At 45.9% G+C, this 19582-nt stretch overlaps 1 protein-coding gene across 3 annotated transcripts in view; it reads left to right on the top strand.

Annotated features, from left to right (window-relative positions):
- ACBD3 (acyl-CoA binding domain containing 3) overlaps nt 1-19582 on the top strand; it is a 37376-nt gene that overhangs the window by 13993 nt on the left and 3801 nt on the right. The window contains exons 2-7 of one of the 3 annotated variants that reach the window (XM_035008696.1): nt 4994-5135; nt 5794-5934; nt 9523-9681; nt 11587-11761; nt 15247-15433; nt 17626-17922. In XM_035008696.1, coding sequence (XP_034864587.1) covers nt 4994-5135; nt 5794-5934; nt 9523-9681; nt 11587-11761; nt 15247-15433; nt 17626-17922 — 1101 coding nt within the window. The remainder of the gene's footprint in view (nt 1-4993; nt 5136-5793; nt 5935-9522; nt 9682-11586; nt 11762-15246; nt 15434-17625; nt 17923-19582) is intronic. The other 2 variants (XM_035008697.1, XM_035008698.1) reach the window with 2 other exon arrangements.

Raw genomic sequence — 19582 nt, 5'->3', positions numbered from 1 at the left:
ACCCTGATGAGTCACTTTTTTAGGCTGGGGGTCACTTTTTCACCTTGCTGATTAATGAGTAGTTTCCTTGTTTACTCACCAATCCCTTCTTCCCGGCTCCTAGTTCATACTACTGAGTGTTCTGTGTTCGAAATACAGAAGTAAATTTGTTACCTGATAAGAAATGGGCCCTCCCTCCATTAAAATAACTGTGGTGTAGTCATAGGCTAAAAAGTTCCCCCTTGTCCATTAGACCTTTTAGTTTCAAATCCTCTCCCTGCAGCAAGTAAAATTTGTGTGTGTAGGTTTGAAAATTCCTGTATTACATGACTTATCAGGAAAGTGTTTGGTCTTCCAGTGAGTGGGGTTTCTATCTGATTTTATCTTTATTTACATTTACTTAGGTCAAAGCAACTACTTTCACAGAATTCGGCTTCCTCCCCCCCCCCCAAGGAAAAAATAAAACAAAATCCCAGGAATACTGACTGAATAAAGCAAGAAACTTGTGCCATGTGCTCTGCCCCTTCTATTTCTCAGGCTCACTACAGCTTTCTTGAGTCACCAGCACATAATTTCTTTTTATAAGGTTCAAGATAAAATGACGTAGTTAGAATAGTTCCTTTTTGGTTGTTTCAAAAAACAAAAACCTTCTGCGGCGCCTGGATGGCTCAGTCGGTTGAGTGTCTGACCCTTGGGTTCGTCTCAGGTCATGATCACAGGGTCCTGGCATCGAGCCCACGTCAGGCTCCATGCTCAGCGGGAGTCTGCTTGGGATTCTGTCCCTCTCTCTCAAATAAATGAATAAATAAAATCTTAAAAGAGGGGCGCCTGGGTGGCTCAGTTGGTTAAGCGACTGCCTTCGGCTCAGGTCATGATCCTGGAGTCCCTGGATCGAGTCCCGCATCGGGCTGCCTGCTCGGCAGGGAGTCTGCTTCTCCCTCTCCCACTCCCCCTGCTTGTGCTCCCTCTCTCGCTGTGTCTTTCTCTGTCAAATAAATAAATAAAATCTTAAAAAAAAAAAAAATCTTAAAAGAAAAACCTTAATTCTGTTTCAATTAATAGATCAGAAGTTGGAACTGTTCTTCAAATCATCACAAGTTGGTGAAAGTGAGAAGAACTTGTTCTGGGCTATGTTTCTTTTTTCTTTTTTAGTTTTTAATTTTTTTTTTTTTTAAGATTATTTATTTGAGAGAGAGAATGAGATAGAGAGAGCGAGCATGAGCAGGGGGAGGGTCAGAGGGAGAAGCAGACTCCCCGCTGAGCAGGGATTCCCGATGCGGGACTCATCCTGGGACTCCAGGATCATGACCTGAGCCGAAGGCAGTCGCTTAACCAACTGAGCCACCCAGGCGCCCCAATTTTTTTTTTTTTTTAAGTAATCTCCGTACCCAACGTGGGATCAAACTCACACCCTGAGATTAAGAGTCCCTCGCTCCACTGAATGAGCCAGCAAGGTGCCCCTAAGCTATGTTTCTAATGATTATCTGTGACATAATTAACACAAGAAGACTTCTGGTGGTTAATTTGTACAAAATAAAGGTAGATGGTTAAGGGTGGTTATGCACATCTTCAAAATTAAAGAAAGGCTTTTTGGTAAATGGTAGCCCAAAGTAGCCACTATTGTTTCACACATTTTAACAATCTAACATCTGAGAATAGGTTAAAACCCTTAAAACGTAGCTAATTTTGTAAGAAAAATCTTAACTGTAATTTTAAATTAATTTATTTAGAGAAAGAGAGTGTGGGAGCAGAGAGAGAGAGTAGGGGGTACCAGGGGAGTGGGGAGAGGGAAAGAGAGAGAATCTAAAGCAGGCTCCACGCCCAGCACAAGCTGACGTGGGGCTTGATCCCTCGACCCTGAGATCATGACCTGAGCCGAAATCAGGAGTCAGACCCTCAACCGACTGAGCCACCCAGGTGCCCCATTAACTGTCATTTTTTAAAAGGAAGATCTATAGTATGTATAATCACTCACCCAAATTCTTAAAATTTTATCTTTCTACATTCTCTGTGGTATCTGGCCGCATTGTAGGCATTTTTAAGTAATTCTAAACATCATATATAATTTTTCATTCTACTTACTTTAGTTAAGTACATCGTAAACCTGTTCTCTGAAATGCTGTGTATCCCTTATAATTGTCTAACAGCTGTATATTCTGTTCCCTGGATTACTGTAATTTAAGTGTTGTGTTATTGTTGAATAGTGAGACTTTTTAAAATTTAAATAATACAACATAAGTAGGCATAACACCATTTTTCTTGCCAAGATAGTTTTTCAGGGTTGTATTTCAGAGAGATTTCATTGGGAAGAGAATGAAATAGCAACTCTTTTGAGCTTGTTGGTTTTTCCATGAAAGACAGTGCGAAGGTATTTTTTGGTTTTGTAAACTCCAGTCCATTTTGCTTTATCTTGATTATAGACTGTGATGGAATTTAACTCAACTCCTGGCCCAGCCTAAGGAGTTGAAATAAGTCTACTTCATTACCTTTTGTTCTGTTTTCTTCTAAGTCAGAAGTGAGCTCTAAAATAATCTTTTCAGTTGGGCGTCTGCCTTTGGCTCAGGTCATGGTCTCGGGGTCCTGGGTTCCAGTCCTGTGTCAGGCTCCCCACTCAGTGGGGAGTCTGCTTCTCCCTCTCCCTCTGCCCTACTTGTGCTCTCCCTCTCTCTCTCTCAAATAAAATCTTCAAAAAATAAAATATTTTCTTTATCTTAATGTAACTGTTATACTTTGCAGTAAATATATACCTGAAATACGCACCTGGCTACAGCTGGTTACTGTATTGCCATGTTATAAATTTGTAATTGAACCTCAATAATTTGTAAGTTATTACATGACGGCAATGATGGGCTCAATATGTAGTAAGTTGAAAGTATGAATATAAAAATGTTTTCTATAATGTCAGTCATTAATTGAAATCGCATTCTAAGAGTTGGATTTTGAAGTGAGAGTTACCTTTTCGTTAGTAAATACAGAACTATGATAATCCTGTTGGCAAAGTTTTAGAGAAAGTTACTGCTCTTGTTGCTAATTGTCAAGTAATACTGTTTGCTCAGTAGCAGAGACCGATGGCAGGTCCACAGGTTGCTGAATTGTTCCGATTTTTTAAATAAGGTCAGTGCCACAGTTTGGTTTTTTCCTCATGTTTATTTTTTCCAAGTATTGCATGAGTTTGTTCTTGCAGAAAAAAAAATTCATATATAAACAAGCATATATAAATGGGAAACTCTCCTTCAGTCCTCATCCACTAGTTTTGCCGGTTCTTTCCCTAGAGGCAGTCCCTCTTAACAGTTGGGTTTGTCCTTCCACACCTTTTCCTTGGAAAGTTCGGATGTCACAAGGAAGGCTTCAGTTCTCTGAGAGACTCCTTGGGTCTCCTGTCTTGTGACTCCTGGATTTTGTTATTTGCATCTACCTTCATGTAAGGGTACCTGGAGAATATGCAATGTGGGTGTGTTTACGTGCTGTGTTTTGTCAATTCTAAGATTCAGTGTTATCTTACATGCTATTATTTAGAAAGAAAAAGCACTCTTGTAACTGTAGAATACTGGATTGTAAAACCGAATCTGATTTAAGAGATGTTAAAGCATGTGGTCGGGGGAGTGCTCGAATGGATGGGATAGATTGTGTGCTGCAATTCTGTATCGTTTTCTGCAACTTACTTTGGCACTTAGTGTTTCCTATAATTGCTTCATTTATACCACAGTGTGAATATATCACATTATTTAGCAGTCTCTATTGAGGAACTTGTAAATTGTTTACGGTAACAAGAAAACAGCTGTATCCCCCAGTATCACGGATGGGCCACAAGAATTGGAATGACGGGGTCATGGGGTGTGCACATTTTTACCTTTGAAATAAATTGCTGAATTGTCTTCCAAGATAACAGTGTATACTTTCAACATTAGTATAGGAGAGTGGATACCTCTTTGTTCCATTCTTACCAACTCTTGATGTTACCTGACTTGTTTGACCTATATGACGCCAGAGGCTTTGGTATCTAATGAAAACTTCGCATTTCCTTGACTGGTGAGGTCAAGGATCTTGGGATGCTCGTTGGTACCTTCTATGTTTTTTCTCCTCTGAGTTTCCTGTTCATAACCTTTAACCCACATTCTTGTCTCAGCAGTGATTTTATTTTGGTGACTACTATGTGCATGGATAAAATACGTAGGCAGTATCTACTCCTTTCTACCTTTTTTTAAGTGGTAGTCTCTTTTGTTAGAACCAGTCAGTAATTAATGCTACCATTTATCAGAGAAGCAGAACTGTTCTCTAAGGATTTCCCATTTTTACCAGCACCCACTTTCATACGGCTTTGAATGGTGGTGGTAGCTAAGTCTTTAGAGGTCAAAATTGGCTTCACTCTTCATTGCCCGTTGGAGCCTGCCAGAGCCAACCATGCTATGAAGGAGGGGAAAGGATCTGCTAGCTATCGTCGATACTACCCCGTTACCTCTGAAGGAGCAGTGGACTCCTCACTTCCTTGATGAACAGAGAGGTTCAGTGTCTGACAGCTAGGAAAGATCTGAGAGATTTACCTCTCATTTCAGAGCCCCTTCACCACATCGCACTGCCTCAGTGGGACCGATGTGTTTGACTATAGCCTTTCAAGGTACGCGTAACCTCTTAACGCGTGATCATCTTAAAGGTGACTGATGCAAAATTATTTTTTAAACTTTTAAAAAACGATTGTTACACAACTTTTGAATGGGTAGAGGATGTCCAGCAGAACAGTTTGTGTGTCTGACTGTTAGCTTGACAGATGGGTTTCTCTGCAGAAGTTTGAACGTAAATACTGGTACTCAGCTTCATGGAAAAAATCTCTGCATAAAGGATTTCTGTCTTAGGCTCCGACTGTTAAAATTTTGTATTTGAAATACAAATGCCACCATAAGATTTGTATCCATCACAGGCCGTGTGTGGCATCCCTTACAGTGGACCTTCAATGTAGAACACCGAAAATACGTTTTTTTGCCAATTCTAATTGTTTTCATGTTTCTTTATCTTGCAGAAAAAGATGGCAAAGCCTTTCATCCAACTTATGAGGAAAAACTGAAGCTTGTGGCACTGCATAAGCAGGTTCTTATGGGTCCATATAATCCAGACACTTGTCCTGAGGTTGGATTCTTTGATGTGTTGGGGAATGACAGGAGGTAACCGTGTTTTGTTGTATAATGACCTTAGAGTAGTGTTAAGAAGAGCGCAGAGTGAATCGGTTAAGATGCAAACGGCTGGTTCCTTAGCTTAGAGGAAGACTGAAACAGCCATTTTTGCTTGCAGCTTCTGGAATCTTCAGATGTGTATCTGTTTTTGGCTTGGAGAGGTTTATGGATAAATAATATAGAAGAAGTTTACTCATCTGATTATGAACATAAGACAAGTACAACTTCATTTGATTCTTCCTAAATAACATTAAAAGCAGCCACTTAAAATACACAATCATTGCTTTCCTTACTGGGACATACACAGAGTGGTGACAGAAAACAGTGCCCTGAGAACTGTATTCAGTTAAGACTAAAATGTGACAAAAGGAAAGTCACACTCAGATACCCCTTTGCTTGTATGGAAGTTACCAGCAGTGCAGCTGAACTGTAGTTTACAGCAGTAGGTGTGGATTGTGTGTGGCACACATAATTTAATACATCAATAATGCCTACTTGTTGAAACTTGAGTTTTGAGCTTTTTGCTTATGGTAGAATCATGCTGCATTTTAGTTGTCGTTGAGAATTTTTCACATTTAGGCTTAAATTAAATCACATTCTTACTCTCTTAGGAAGAGGCAGTAATGACTTTTCTTGTTATTCCTTCCAGGAGAGAATGGGCGGCCCTGGGAAACATGTCTAAAGAGGACGCCATGGTAGAATTTGTCAAGCTCCTAAATAGGTGTTGCCATCTCTTTTCAACATATGTTGCATCCCACAAGATAGAGAAGGAAGAACAAGAAAAGAAAAGGTGAAGTTCGAGGATACGGTGTACTTTATTCCTGTGCAGCCCCGGTCCTGATGCTTTTGCCATATGGAATATCTGTTCTAGATCACATGTCCCACTGCCTATGGATCTCCACTTCCCCCTTTTTTTTTTTAAGATTTTATTTATTTTTAGAGAAAGAGAGCGCACGAGCAGGGGGAAGGGCAGAGGGAGAGGGAAAGAGAATTTCAAGCAGACTGAGCGCAGAGCCTGACGCAGGACTTGATCTCACAACCCTGAGATCGTGACCTGAGCCGAAATCGAGTCAGATGCTTAACCGACTGAACCACCCAGGTGCCCCCAGACCCCCACTTCTTACGGCAGTTGTTCAAACCTGCTTGTGTGAGCAGGTATTCATACTAGGAATTTGGGGGGCAGGGGGCTGCTGCTTCCATCTGGTGGCAACATTCCTCTTGTCCTGGTTACACCGAGATTTTGAGCAAGCTCCACCATAGTTCTCCCCTCCCAAAGGGAAACACTCTTTGCTGTTGTTTCCCTTGAGCTTCTAGAACATTATGCTCCATATCCTGGCTGTCACCTGTGCTATGTGGTAGGCCTTATGGAGACATCCATATTGGCTCTGGCTCCCAGATGGCTTATTAATTATTTCCAGGCGGTGGGTGGGAATGCTGCTGAATACACTATTTATTTTGATGGGATTTTTTGTCATGATTGTGAATTCAACAGCATTACAGTTAACACATTATTTTTTTTTAAGATTTTATTTATTTGAGAGAGAGGGTGAGAGAGAAAGCAAAAGCTGGGAGAGAGGCAGAGGGAGAGGGAGAGAGAATCCCCAGCAGACTCCCTGCTGAGCGCAGAGCCCGACGCAAGGCTCAATCTCACGACCCCGAGATCACGACCTGAGCCGAAACCGAGTTGGATGCTTAACTGACTGCGCACCCAGGTGCCCCCAGTTAACACCTTATTTATCTAGAGGTTATATTTTCAATAACTTTGATTATCTGAAATATCTGAGGAATGAAAATGACACTATAAAGCCGTTTTTTTCCTCAGATACTTACTTTAGAAACTGTTGGTTCTCTGCTTTCTTACCTTAACCAGGACTGGAACAGAAAACAGCCTGATAGGAAGAAGACAGAAACCATGAAAAATAGACACAAGAATTATAAAAAAAGCATAGCAGTCAGGGGCCACTGATACGAAGATAAACTTTCCATCACAGTATTAGGACATAGACAGTTCTTAGGTGTGTAGTTATAACTCCTGAGTCATCAACAGACAGCACTAGGTGTAATTTATTCCTGTTTAAGGTGATAGGAAGTAGTTTAATACATTTTCAGGGGCACCTGGGTGGCTCAGTCATTAAGCGTCTGCCTTCGGCTCAGGTCATGATCCCAGGACCGCAGGAGCCCCGCATCGGGCTCCCTGGTCAGCGGGAAGCCTGCCTCTCCCTCTCCCACTTACCCTGCTTGTGTTCCCTCTCTCACTGTGTCTGTCTCTGTCAAATAAATAAATAAAAACATTTTCAGAAGACATTTATCCAGGGCGCCTGGGTGGCTCAGTTGCTTAAGTGACTGCCTTCGGCTCAGGTCATGATCCTGGAGTCCCTGGATCGAGTCCCGTATTGGGCTCCCTGCTCGGCGGGGAGTCTCCTTCTCCCTCTGACCCTCCCCCCTCTTGTGTGCTCTCTCTCATTCTCTCTCTCTCAAATAAATAAATAAAATCTTAAAAAAAAAAAAAATCTTTAAAAAAAAAAAAAAGACATTTATCCAAAGGAAGATTGTTTTTATCCAAAGGAAAAGTTTTGATTCAGGTAAAACTTTTGGGGCCCTCTTGGGTCCCTCCGGAGCTCTTTGGGAGTTTTGTGCTATCACTTTACTATCGATCAATAAACCTCGCTTTGCTGCTCAAAAAAAAAAGAAAAAGTTTTGATTCTTAGTGGTAAATTGAAAAGTTAGTCATCTTAACATGTAAAACTGCATTTTTCCTTTTAAAAATGTACTTCTGGGGACTCAGTCACTAAGCGTCTGCCTTCGGCTCAGGTCATAATCCCGGAGTCCCTGCTCAGCGAGGAGTCTGCTTCTCCCTCTGCCTCTGCCCCTGTTCATGCTCTCTCTCTCTCACTCTCTCTCAAATAAATAAAATCTTTTTAAAAAATGCACTTCTTTCGTGAGATGAAATCCATCTGGCGCCCTTTGAAAGCATTTAAGCCTAGACTTTCTCGGTCCTACAGGCCCAGCTCTGGCTGTGGAACATCTTGCCCTCTCCCAGCTGTGACAGGTTAGAAGTAGGTCATGTTATTGCTGTTTTGAGCCTTGGCTGTGCCTCCGATGTGCTGTTCATCACTTACAGGAGTTTGGGGAGGAAAATGGGGTAAGCCGAGCAGTTCTTGTAGGACCAAGAAATGGTGTCCCCTCAGATCCTCAGAGACCACCTGCGTACCATCCTCAGCCATCCTGCCCTCCATACCGCGCTCAGCCGGCAACGCACCTGCTCCTCCTGCCGTGGGGTCTGTGCTCCCCCCGGGAAAGGAGCCGAGAGCAGGCGAGAGCTGGATAGAGGCGGCACCTGCATTTCTAGCTCTTCTATTTCTCTTTTAAAGTCAAAGCTTTGACCTTTTTTAAAATTTCAGAAGTAATATACAGATACATGCAATATAAATATTTTTCATTTATGGCAGTATGTGACGCACAGACTGAAAACCTTCCCTCCCACCTTGCTTTTAATCGTTCTCTTCTCTCAATAGATGAGAAAGGACACATTTAAGGTGTATTTTTAAGACTGACTTATTTGAGAGAGAGTGCATGGAGGAGGGACAGAGAGAGAGAAAGTTTAGCAGACTTCTGTGTTGGGCCTGGAGCCTGATGGGGGGCTCCATCCCAGGACCCTGAGATCATGACCTAAGCTGAAAGCAAAAATTGGACGCTGAACCGACTGCGCCACCCAGACGCCCCCAGTTAAGGTGTTTCTTTGCAGACCTTTTTCCTGTTATTTCCTTGCTCTTTTCATTAAACAAGTATATTAAGTGCATGTCAGGCCATATAGTCGTGGGTTTTTTTTTGTGGCCACGTGGCATTTCGGGGTGCCTTATTCATTTTAGACACATGAGTTGAGGGCTTGTTCTTTCTAGCACTGTGCTCAGCTCCAAGGTTGGAGCACTGGGAGATAGGTTGGAGATATCTGGAGATAGGAGATAGCTTTTGCCCTCGCGGAGCACAGACTTTGACGGTAGGCAGGCGTGTGGCTGAATTTCTCGTGCAAGCTTAATTACAACCACAGCAAAAAGTGGGAACGGAAAGCCTGTGACGCTGTGAGCGTAGTGAGGGAAACCTTCAGGGTGGGCATATCATGATCTCAGTGGTCTCTTACTGGTGGACACCTTTCTCTTCTGCCACACAGCCGTAATTATTTCTGCCATGTTCTTGCGGATTGTGAGATTGACCCCACAGGATAAATTTCTACCAGCCGAGTGTATGCATTTCAAATTTCGATAATATGACCACTTCGTTCTCTCCGAGTGTGTCAGTTTTCACTGGGAAATAAAGTCTTCAGTGATATTTAAGCAGGATTTGTTGTACAGGGTTCACCGTTGTCTGTCCTCGCTTGTAGGAAGGAAGAGGAGGAGCGGAGGCGGCGCGAAGAGGAAGAAAGAGAGCGTCTGCAGAAGGAGGAGGAGAAGCGCAGGAGAGAGGAGGAGGAAAGGCTGAGGCGGGAGGAAGAGGAGAGGAGGCGAGTAGAAGAGGAGAGGCTTCGGCTGGAGCAGCAGAAGTAAGCGGGTCGGACTGCTTGTGTTGAAGCGGGAGAGCCGGACCGCCACGGCCTCCGGGCGCCGCGCCTTGGGAGAACTCTGTGACTTGTGTGCTGGGAGGTGCACGCCCCTCGGCTCCCGCCGTTTGTACCGGTGGTCTGTCACGTTCCCCAGGGGGCCTCGGCTCAAGCTTCAGTGGGTGGCGAAAAGGAAAGGGCTTGGGGTTAGCTGCCAGGACCCAGGGACTAGAGCAGGAGCTGAGGTGGCTTGCTGGCTCTGTCCCTGGGTCCTGGTGATCTTGTCTCGATTCCCAGTTGTATGTCTGTCTCGCCCCTTCTGTTCTCTGCCTTGGTGGACACGAGGCTGTCCTGGTGTGGATTTGTGTGGTCCGGGATTTCATGTGTCTGACAGACTGGCCGGAATTGGACAGAGCCCCAGGATGGAGCCCCCAGGACAGAGTCCCCAGGATAGAGCCCCAGGACAGAGGATGGGGCCTGAAACCATCTCTCGTTCAGGGTTGTGAGAGCAGCTGCATCACAAGGGACTGGTTCTTCAGGAGGGAGCTGTGGGGACAGGGAGGAAGGGGTTGACACCGCACGTGCGGGAGGAAGGTCTGAGGTGGGGGGGGGGGCCGGGGGGGCGTCTAGAGGAAACCAGAGAGTATGACAGTCTCTTGATGTCTCGTTATCTCTCAGCGGCTCCTCAGAAAGGCTTCAGTGCTGGTTGCAGAGCAACCTTGGGCCTCATTCCGCTTTGGGGAGAGACTAGGAATGCTACATCTTTGGGAGCAGGCAGCGCCCTGGATGGGCCACGTGTCGGGTTCAGTGCAGGACTTTGTGAGATTTTGCTTTATCTCATCTGTCTACTTATTGGTCTATTGAGAGATGGCTTTCCGAACTTTGTTAAGTTGGTCACATAACTGAGGTAGGAAGCCTTTGGTGCCTGTAGGAGAGAAAATGAGATTTATAATAACAGAAATTACTGTCTCTAAACCAAGTGTGCTCAGATACTATTTTCAGTGTTGTTCTGGAAGGCAGGCTTTATTTATTTATTTGATAGAGAGGAAGAAAGAGCACAAGCAGGGAGAACAACAGAGGGAGAGGGAGAAGCAGACTCCCCACGGAGCAGGGAGCCTGACATGGGGTTCGATCCCACAACCCCGGGATCACGACCCGAGCCGAAGGCAAATGCTTAACCGACTGAGCCACCCAGGCACCCCGAAGGCAGGCTTTAAATGAAATGCCTGAGAGCTGCAGAGTTTCCCTGGCTTTACTTATATTTACCAGGGCCGCTCGTGACACATTCTGGTTTCTGTCCTGCCTCTTCCGGCTCTCTGAGTGTTCAGGTAGAGAAGCCGTGGCCGGCAGCTGAATGTAACCGTCATTGTCGTGTTATGTCCCCCCACCGCCCCCACGCCCCCACCGTAGATGACAGGGTGCCCTCTGACAGCGTCCTGCTGGGAGTCCGCGCTGATGCCGGCCTGCCTGACCACATCCCGGCTCTGGCCGCTCCCAGAGAGTGATCTCGGGCAAGTTCCCGAACGCCGGCACCGCCTCCCGTCTGAAGCCTTGTCTCCTCCCAGGTGGCTGGTACCTGCAAGCAAACGGCGCCTGGCGCACAGTCGGGGCCCGGCGACCGTTCGTAGTTACGATGGGGACGATGGGGATCCGACACGGGAATCCTTCTCCCTCTCCATCCCAGATTTTCCTTGAAAACCCTCAGTGAAAAGTGAGAGAGAGGCCCAGTGGCTTCTCTGAAGCCTTTCTTCTGGGCCTGCGGCACCACATGTGGGTGGGAAGGCATGCCCGGCTCAGTCCTTACACGGGGTGACCAGTGGTACAGATCAGCCACGGGGCCGTCTGCTCTGGCCACGAGCCGTGACCTGTGACCCGCGGCCCGACAAGTGTGTGTCTCTGGTGTTTCAGGCAGCAGATCATGGCGGCCCTGAACTCGCAGACGGCCGTGCAGTTCCAGCAGTACGCGGCGCAGCAGTACCCGGGCAGCCTGGACCAGCAGCAGCTGCTCGTCCGCCAGCTGCAGGAGCAGCACTACCAGCAGTACATGCAGCAGCTCTACCAGGCCCAGCTCGCCCAGCAGCAGGTGCGCCGGGGCTCCCTCCTCGCCGGGCTCAGCTGCTCCGCGCCGTTAGCTTCGAAGGAGAACGTGACTCGTAGGGGCCTTGTGGGGAGACTCGGGGTGCACGGGCAGTTACGAAAGCAGACAGGTGACATGGAGGCAAAAAATGACGTGACCACGGGGCATCCGGGGGTCGTGCGCACCGGGTGTCATTCCGGTGAGTCTGGGGCAGACCCTGTTGGTGATCCTGGGTGATTCGTGTTCAAGTTAGGTTGCCGTGTCCTTCAGGCAGTGGGCGGCCCTAGGCCGGGGCAGCTGCCCGTGGGAGGACCGGTCCCCTCAGGCTGTGAGCGGGTCTTGCGGGCTGGTCATCTAGATGTTTGCGTGACGTGCTAGAGCGAGACTGTGCCCCCCTGCACCACAGTGCTAGTCCCTCCAGCTCCCTACCCCCAGGGACTTGGCGTAGGTGGCGTAGCGTGAAGAGCGTGGGGTGAAGAAGAGCAGGGTAACACTTGGATTCAGTCCTGGCTTTGCCGTTACCTTGTTTGATATCAGACAAGTTACCTACTGCTCTGATTTTTCTGCCTTTTCTCCCAGTGAGCGGGAATGGGAGAAAAAAATCCCGGTACCGATCCCGCTCACCTCCCTGAACTCTCAGAGGACCAAAATGAGAAAAAGAGTTGCTCTTTGAAAGTGTTGTGTACATATGGCAGATCGCTGATCTGTGTTCCCTTTTCACACAGGGCAGAGGCACTAATGCCTTCTTGGGGTGAATCTGGCGAAGTTTTACTTCCTTACTTTCCACTTAGAAAGTAGTAATGACCTGTCAGTCCACAGGAAGAAAGTGTGCGACATTATAGTTGCTCAACATTTCTTGTCAGATGAAGTGACCTTGATTGTTTTGCCAACCTCTTTAAATTCTCTGGAAATTAATATCCTTACTTAAAATACCTTTTCCCTTGAAGTTAAAAGGCTTGCAATTTTGTGTCGTTCATAAGCTGAAAAGGATGTCACCCCAGAGTTTATTCAAGACAGTAAGTGGCTTTTCTGAGGGATTTCTTTTCTGTCCTGGAAAGCCTGTTTCTGCTTGAGCGTACCATTCCCTCTTCCTGCTTGTAGGGCTTTGAGATGGGCTTTGAGATGGTTTTCCAGTGGGATAGCTCACACGCCCTGCCCTGTTTATAGGTTGCTGTCATTTAGTGAGAACAAACTTGGTCAAGTAGGGCAAACCAAGAATCTGTGGAAGAGAAGGATCTGGAATCCGTAATTTAGATTACAGTGATGGAACTCGGTTTTACACATTGACTGGTGGTCTCTGGGAATGGAGAAGGAAAGGCACTGGGGAAGGAACATAAAGTAGTAATTTTTGTATAAATACTGAGCAAAATGACAGAGTGCTAACACTTGTTCATTTGGAGGTGTAGTTACGTGGGTGTTTGTTCCTGTACCTTTCTGTGCTTTTAAAACCTTCCCGAAGTACAGATGAGAGACGATGTAAATAAATCATAATGATCTGCTGTTTGTAATAGATGTATATTTGTGGGCAGTGGGATCCCCAAGGGAGTTGTTCACTCTGCTGGAGGATTTCAAGCACGGCCTCCTGGAGAGCAGCCATCTGAGCTGGGCCTGCTGATCATCCACAGAAATGCTTTTCTAGCTGTCCTATCGCACAATGAATGTTCTGAGTGTGCCTACTTGTTTTGGTTGTATGCACGTTTTCGGGAAGCTGGTACTCTTTCTAGAAAACTCATGTGGGAATGACTGAGAATCTAGGCCTTGAAAGGAGGTATTTTAAAATCTTACATATATTACCAGCCTGCGTTAGCCACAGAAGAAAGCGTTGCTGTTCATGGAAATAATTGGATTGTAGATGATATGTTGAATTTGTGTACAGGTATGTAGAAATATGTCATTATCCCTAAACCGTGAGATTATAAAGGCTTTTTCCTATGTTTTCTTTGTTTCATTATTTTATTTTTTACTTTTGTAAACGTAAGCTCAGTTATGACTTCATGTTTTAATGTAGAGTTACTTAAATGCCCAAATGTTTATCAACAGTAAAATGGATAAATTTTATATCTTCACAATGGAATATCATAGCAGTGCAAACAAAATACAATTACTTTATAACCTTATGGATGAACCTTGCAAAAATAATGTCGAGTAAAAGAAGCCAGACACAAAAAAGAACATTTATTATACAATTCCGTTTATATATATAAATGTCGAAAAATGGGCAAAGATATGTAGTGTTTTAAGTCAGCTTAGTTGTGACCCTTGCAGCATGGGTCGGGGAGTGTGTCAAAAGGAGAATTCTGGATGCAGATAATGTCTTGACCTGGTGTTGCTTACGTGGGTATGTTTGTTTTATGAAGAATGATCAGGTTGTACATTTGTTTATGATTTGTACATGTTTCTTTATATATAATTCAAAGGTTCCTCAAAAGTTGCTTAAGTAACAACACTTAGGTATATCTAATAATACTAATATCCGTCTTGATAGAAGAGGGGAATGTCCCCAGATAGTTGTCCTTTGTGTTTAAGATGTTTTTACTCTTCCATTTTGACTTGGGACATTTTGATTCCATTTTTATGAATGTACATATTTTAATAACAGTGATGAATTGTCATTAAGAAAGTCTTTTGGCCTCAAGCTCCATTTTGTAAGCCTGTTTAATTCTTAGGTTGATATTTTTTATAACATGATTAACAGTTTTCAGTTCAATTGTGATGTTTTTCTGTGTATAGTTTATGGTGAAGATTTCATTTATTATTTTTGTCCATATTAGAGTAATCACCCATATTTAATTGATTACTTTGGGGCCCCATATCGGATTTTACTAATTACAGCTTTTGCCTTCGTGATTTTTCCTCTGTGATCATATATTACTACCAAGTTTAATTTTCCTGATTCAGATTTTATGTATCTGAATTTTATCAAGATTTTCTTCTGTCGGTTTTAAGAGCAAATGTTACTGTGTTCAATTTTTGTGTATAATTGTCTTTGGGGTTGATTATTTCTATCTACTTTAATTTTTCCTGGTTAGTTTTTCTAATGATCTTTAGGTCACAAAAACGTAACCCAGGTTTTTGTCCATGATAATTTTTCAGCATTTTTAGCTGTTGGCTCGGTATTGTCCTACTAATACTCATCATAGATAAGATAAAACTGATAAAAGTCTATTACTAATTTTTTTTTAAAGATTTTATTTATTTGACAGAGCAAGAGAGCGCACAGCAGGGGGAGGGACAGGCAGAGGGAGAGGGAGAAGCAGGCTCCCCGCCGAGCCGGGAAGCCCGATGCGGGGCTGGATCCCAGGACCCTGGGATCATGACCTGAGCCGAAGGCAGACGCTTCACCGACTGAGCCCCCCAGGCGCCCCTATCAGTAATTTCTTGAAGCACAGTGCTTTAGTAGGACAAAACACGGGGTCAGAGTGCATTCCAGGGCAAGTATGCCATCCTTAGCCGTCCTGGTCAGTGTGTCTTCACTGTTTCTCCACTTGTAGGCAGCCTTACAGAAACAGCAGGAAGTAGCAGTCACGGGGGCTTCTCTGCCTGCGTCATCAAAAGTGAACGCAGCGGCACCGGGCGATAGGATGTCAGTCAATGGACAGGCCAAAACTCAGACTGACAACCCAGAGAAAGAACTTGAACCAGAAGCTGCGGAAGAAGCCTTGGAGAATGGACCCAAAGGTATGGTTTGGCATGTGTGTGTCCATCCAGATGTCATAACTGAGATTCATGGAAAGCAAGGCAGGAGTCAGGCTCACTGGCTGTGGAGAGCAATCACATATTTGTGAGAGTTGAATGCTTTTGTACCCTTTTGAGTCTGAATCCGATGCCTCTGGTGACTCTTAGAATAGGCAGAGAAGAGCACGTCAGAGGACTTTTGGACACTTTGGGTTGTGAATTGGTTATCTGTTACTATGTGACAAATCGTACCCAGATTTAGCAGCTTCCAGTAACAGCTGTTTACTGTCTCACACAGCGGGTAAGATTACTGGGGTTTTGGGAAGCAGCTTAGCTGAGCGGCGGTGGTTCTGGTCCCATGGGATTTCGGTCACGATGCTGGCTGGCACTGGAGTTGGGTGGATGCTCCACGGGCACCAGAGGCTCTGCTTCCATGGTGCTTCCCTCCATGACTGGCAAGCTGGGGCTGGCTGTTGGCAGGAGGCCACAGTTCCTTGCCCTGCGAAGCCTGTCCTTCGGCCTGAGCGTCCTGGACGCAGTGGCTGGCTTCCTCCAGAGCACGTGATCCGAGGGGACAAGGCAGAAGTGGCAGTGTCTTTCACACTCTAACTTTGGAAGTCCTACATCGGCACTTGCACAGTATTCTGTTGGCCACACGTACCAACCCTGGTACATTGTGGCCAGTGACCTCCCAAGTGCGTGAATACCCAGACGTGAGGATCACGGGGTCAGGGGCATCTTGGAGGCTGCCTACCAAATATTGCAGTATTTTTTGAGACTAAAGTACCAGAAGATAACTTAGCATTTTCAAAGGTCTAGCTTTTTACGGGCAGCTCATTCGTTCCTTCAGCAACTGACTGAAGATTTTCTGAGCGTAGGGGGACAACGTGAGGGAGAAGGACACACAAGATGTAAACCGTAGCCACGTAAGGGCTGTGGTGGGGAGAGAGGCACTATGTAGGTCAAGAGTGTGTGATGTGGGGACTGTGACCAAGTGGCAGAGGTCAGCAGAGGCTTCCTGGGGAAGAGAAGCCTGAGCCGAGAAAGCCGAAGCAAGACTTGACACTAAGGTGGGCTGGGTGGTGGTGTGGTTCGTAAGGAAGTTGGTTTCAGACATCTGCCTTGTCTTTTTAGAGTAAGTAACTGAAAGCAGCTTTGGATAAGACTTTGAAAATCCCATGGTTTAACCTCTCTTCCCTTTTATCCTTATAAGAGTTTATCAGTATTTTTTTTTTTAAGTAATCTCCACACCCAATGTGGGGGCTGGAACCCATGACCCCAAGGTCAAGAGTCGCAGGCTCCGCTGGCTAAGCCAGCCAGGTGCCCCAGGTCTCCCAGTATTTTCAAATGAATCTTTTTTTTTTTTTAAAGATTTTATTTAATTTTTAGAGAGCGAGCGAGAGAGAAACAGCATGAGAGGGGAGAGGGTCAGAGGGAGAAGCAGGCTCCCCGCCGAGCCAGGAGCCCGATGTGGGACTCGATCCCAGGACCCTGGGATCATGACCTGAGCCGAAGGTAGACGCTTAACCGGTAGATGCTTAACCGTCTGAGCCACCCAGGCGCCCCCAAATGAATCTTTTGTTAAAGGTTCTGCAACTGCGTCTGAAAAACCTGCTGAGTGGTCTGGTGCACATAGACGCTGCTCAGCAAGAAGACTTTCCCCCTTTCTGTTCGGTCCCTAGCGGTGTCATCCTGTCCAAGTTTTTCTGTTTCTGTGAGCTCCTTTAGAATAGCCCCTGGAACTTTGGGATCCTCAGAGGTCAAGGGTTTTATTTTTTTTGACAGAGAGACTGAAGTCAAAGCCCAGCTTTCCTTGTCCAGATCCAAAAGTGAGTTTATTCCTAAGTCCAGACACTCTTCATTATTAGGTTTCCCTGGCTCCAGCTAGGAGGTTTCCAAGGTCAGTCTCAAATTCTCATACATAATCAGAGTGTAGAGAAAAATCTCTTCTAAGATTGTGGATTGCGTGTGTTCCTTGAAGTGGTGTGGTGACCTTTGATGCCTGGTGACTTTGGTAAATGCTGCAGTTCAGGGGGACACTTGGCTGGGGAGCCCGGACATTCCTCTGAGTCCCTGACCCTCAGGGAGACCAGATGGCATGTGGCGCCTCACTGCGGCCGGGCAGGGGTCCCATGCGAGTTGGCCGCCTGCAGGTGAAGGCTCATCCTCTTCAGCGTAATTCCTGTTGCCTTTAGAATCTCTTCCAGCGATAGCAGCTCCGTCCATGTGGACCCGACCCCAGATCAAAGACTTTAAAGAGAAGATTCGGCAGGATGCAGACTCCGTGATTACAGTGGGCCGAGGAGAAGTGGTCACTGTTCGAGTCCCCACCCATGAAGAAGGATCATACCTCTTTTGGGAATTTGCTACAGACAATTATGACATTGGCTTTGGGGTGTACTTTGAATGGACAGACTCTCCGAACACTGCCGTCAGCGTGCATGTCAGCGAGTCCAGTGATGATGACGAGGAGGAGGAAGGTAGAGCCGTGGGTCCGTACTGACAAGTGCTGGGGTGTGTGTTGGCAAGAAGGGCCTGGTTCCTGTGTCAGCCACCCTTATCCTGATTAACTCTTTCTGGACAGGGATTCATCTCTTCAGAAGTGGGACCTCAGCTGGAAAGGCTGAGAGACAGGCCAGCCTCTCAGAAGGGCCTGGGGTCCGAACATGCCGTTGTTTCAGTGCGCGGCGGGTCTGTCTGGCAGTGTATTACATGTTATGTCGCTGCTTTCTCAGTACTGTTTTACTTCCAGCACTTTGTGTTGGAAAGCCAAATGTGCAAGATCATTTTGAAAAATTTTAAAAGAGCAAGCAAGAAATTCTGCCAGTTCTGGAGTTTATTTAAATTTACAGTTCTGATATTAGCTTTTTAGGTCGTTACTCTTTTTTTTTTTTTTTTAGTGTAAATACAGAAACTCATACCAGAACGTTGTACCTAAAAAAAAAGTCAGCTGTTCTTCCCCATTTTACACAAGTATAATTTTTTATTTTCTCCCAAGTGGACAAAATGGAGTGTTTCCAAGAACAGTTTAAACTCTCTCAGTCTAGGAAGGAGACTGTAAAATGTATGCATATTAATGGAGAAGATGGTCTCCTTAATTTTGTTTTGCAGAAAAGGTAGAGCTCAGGGCTTTGGTACGTACCTAGTGAGCACTTGAGTTCCTGGGTCGGCTTGGCCGAGGCTCGTGTGGAAGGAGTGCTCTGGCCGTGGGAGTGAAGCGGCAGCCTCTCGGTTCTTGGAACTGTAACCTTTGGGGTGACTTGCAGACCAGCTGCTCGAGCTTGAAGACGGTTGGTAGTGTTTCGCAGAGATCACGTTGGGATACACTGAAAAAGGTAGTTGTCAGAGGTTTGTGGAGGAAGGCTAGAAGTTCAGGCAGCTGTGGAGGCTCGCAGTTGGATCTGGGCACCACACGTGCCGCACGCCAGGCCCCCTGGGGCCACATATGGCAACACACGCGTGGGCCCGTGTCGTTGAGGGGCTGCTTTGTGTCCCGTGGCCTTTATCTCTGAGGTCCGGAGCCTGGTGAAGCATCGCCCACAGATACTGCTGACTGAACTGGAAGGGAAAACACAGGAGTGAGGAAAGAGCAAGCAGAGACAAGAGAGACCCCCGAGCAGGTGCCCCGACCCCCATGGCAGGTGCCCCCGAGCAATGTCAGGACCAGGGACTGGCATCTCTGATGTGCCACAGGGACTCATGAAAATCAGACTGTTTGCACATGTCTGGGAAGGGAGGTTTGTGGTGCAGACTGTTGTACTTCGAAAGAGCTTTGTGGCTAGTGTAGAAGTCTGCTAAGAAGCAGGTCGAGATGATCTGTTTCTCCTGGCTTGCCTGCTGGAGAGTCTCCAAAGGGAGGTTGTCCTAGTGTGAGCCGTCCGATGAGGGTCATTTTTGGCTACTGATGTTGGGTGGGGCGCCAGTAAACATGGCCGGGGTCCAGTGCCTCTCTCGAGGCGAGAGCCACAGCACACCCTTGATCTTTGCGTTCGTGTGTGACATCCCTCAGGTGGAAATGGACTTACCTGTCCTCGGGCTAGTCCTAATCATAAAATCATTTCTGTCTGAAACTAAGTCATTAATACCCCTGTGTGAACTGAAACAACAGTGAGGATTTATTGCTCCCAAGAGTTGTTTGTGAAGAGTGAGCAT

Source organism: Mirounga leonina, unplaced genomic scaffold (genome assembly GCF_011800145.1).
Source record: "Mirounga leonina isolate KUSES-001 unplaced genomic scaffold, KU_Mleo_1.0 Mir_152, whole genome shotgun sequence".
Lineage (NCBI taxonomy): Eukaryota > Metazoa > Chordata > Mammalia > Carnivora > Phocidae > Mirounga > Mirounga leonina.
This window is presented reverse-complemented; position numbering and strand designations above follow the sequence as displayed.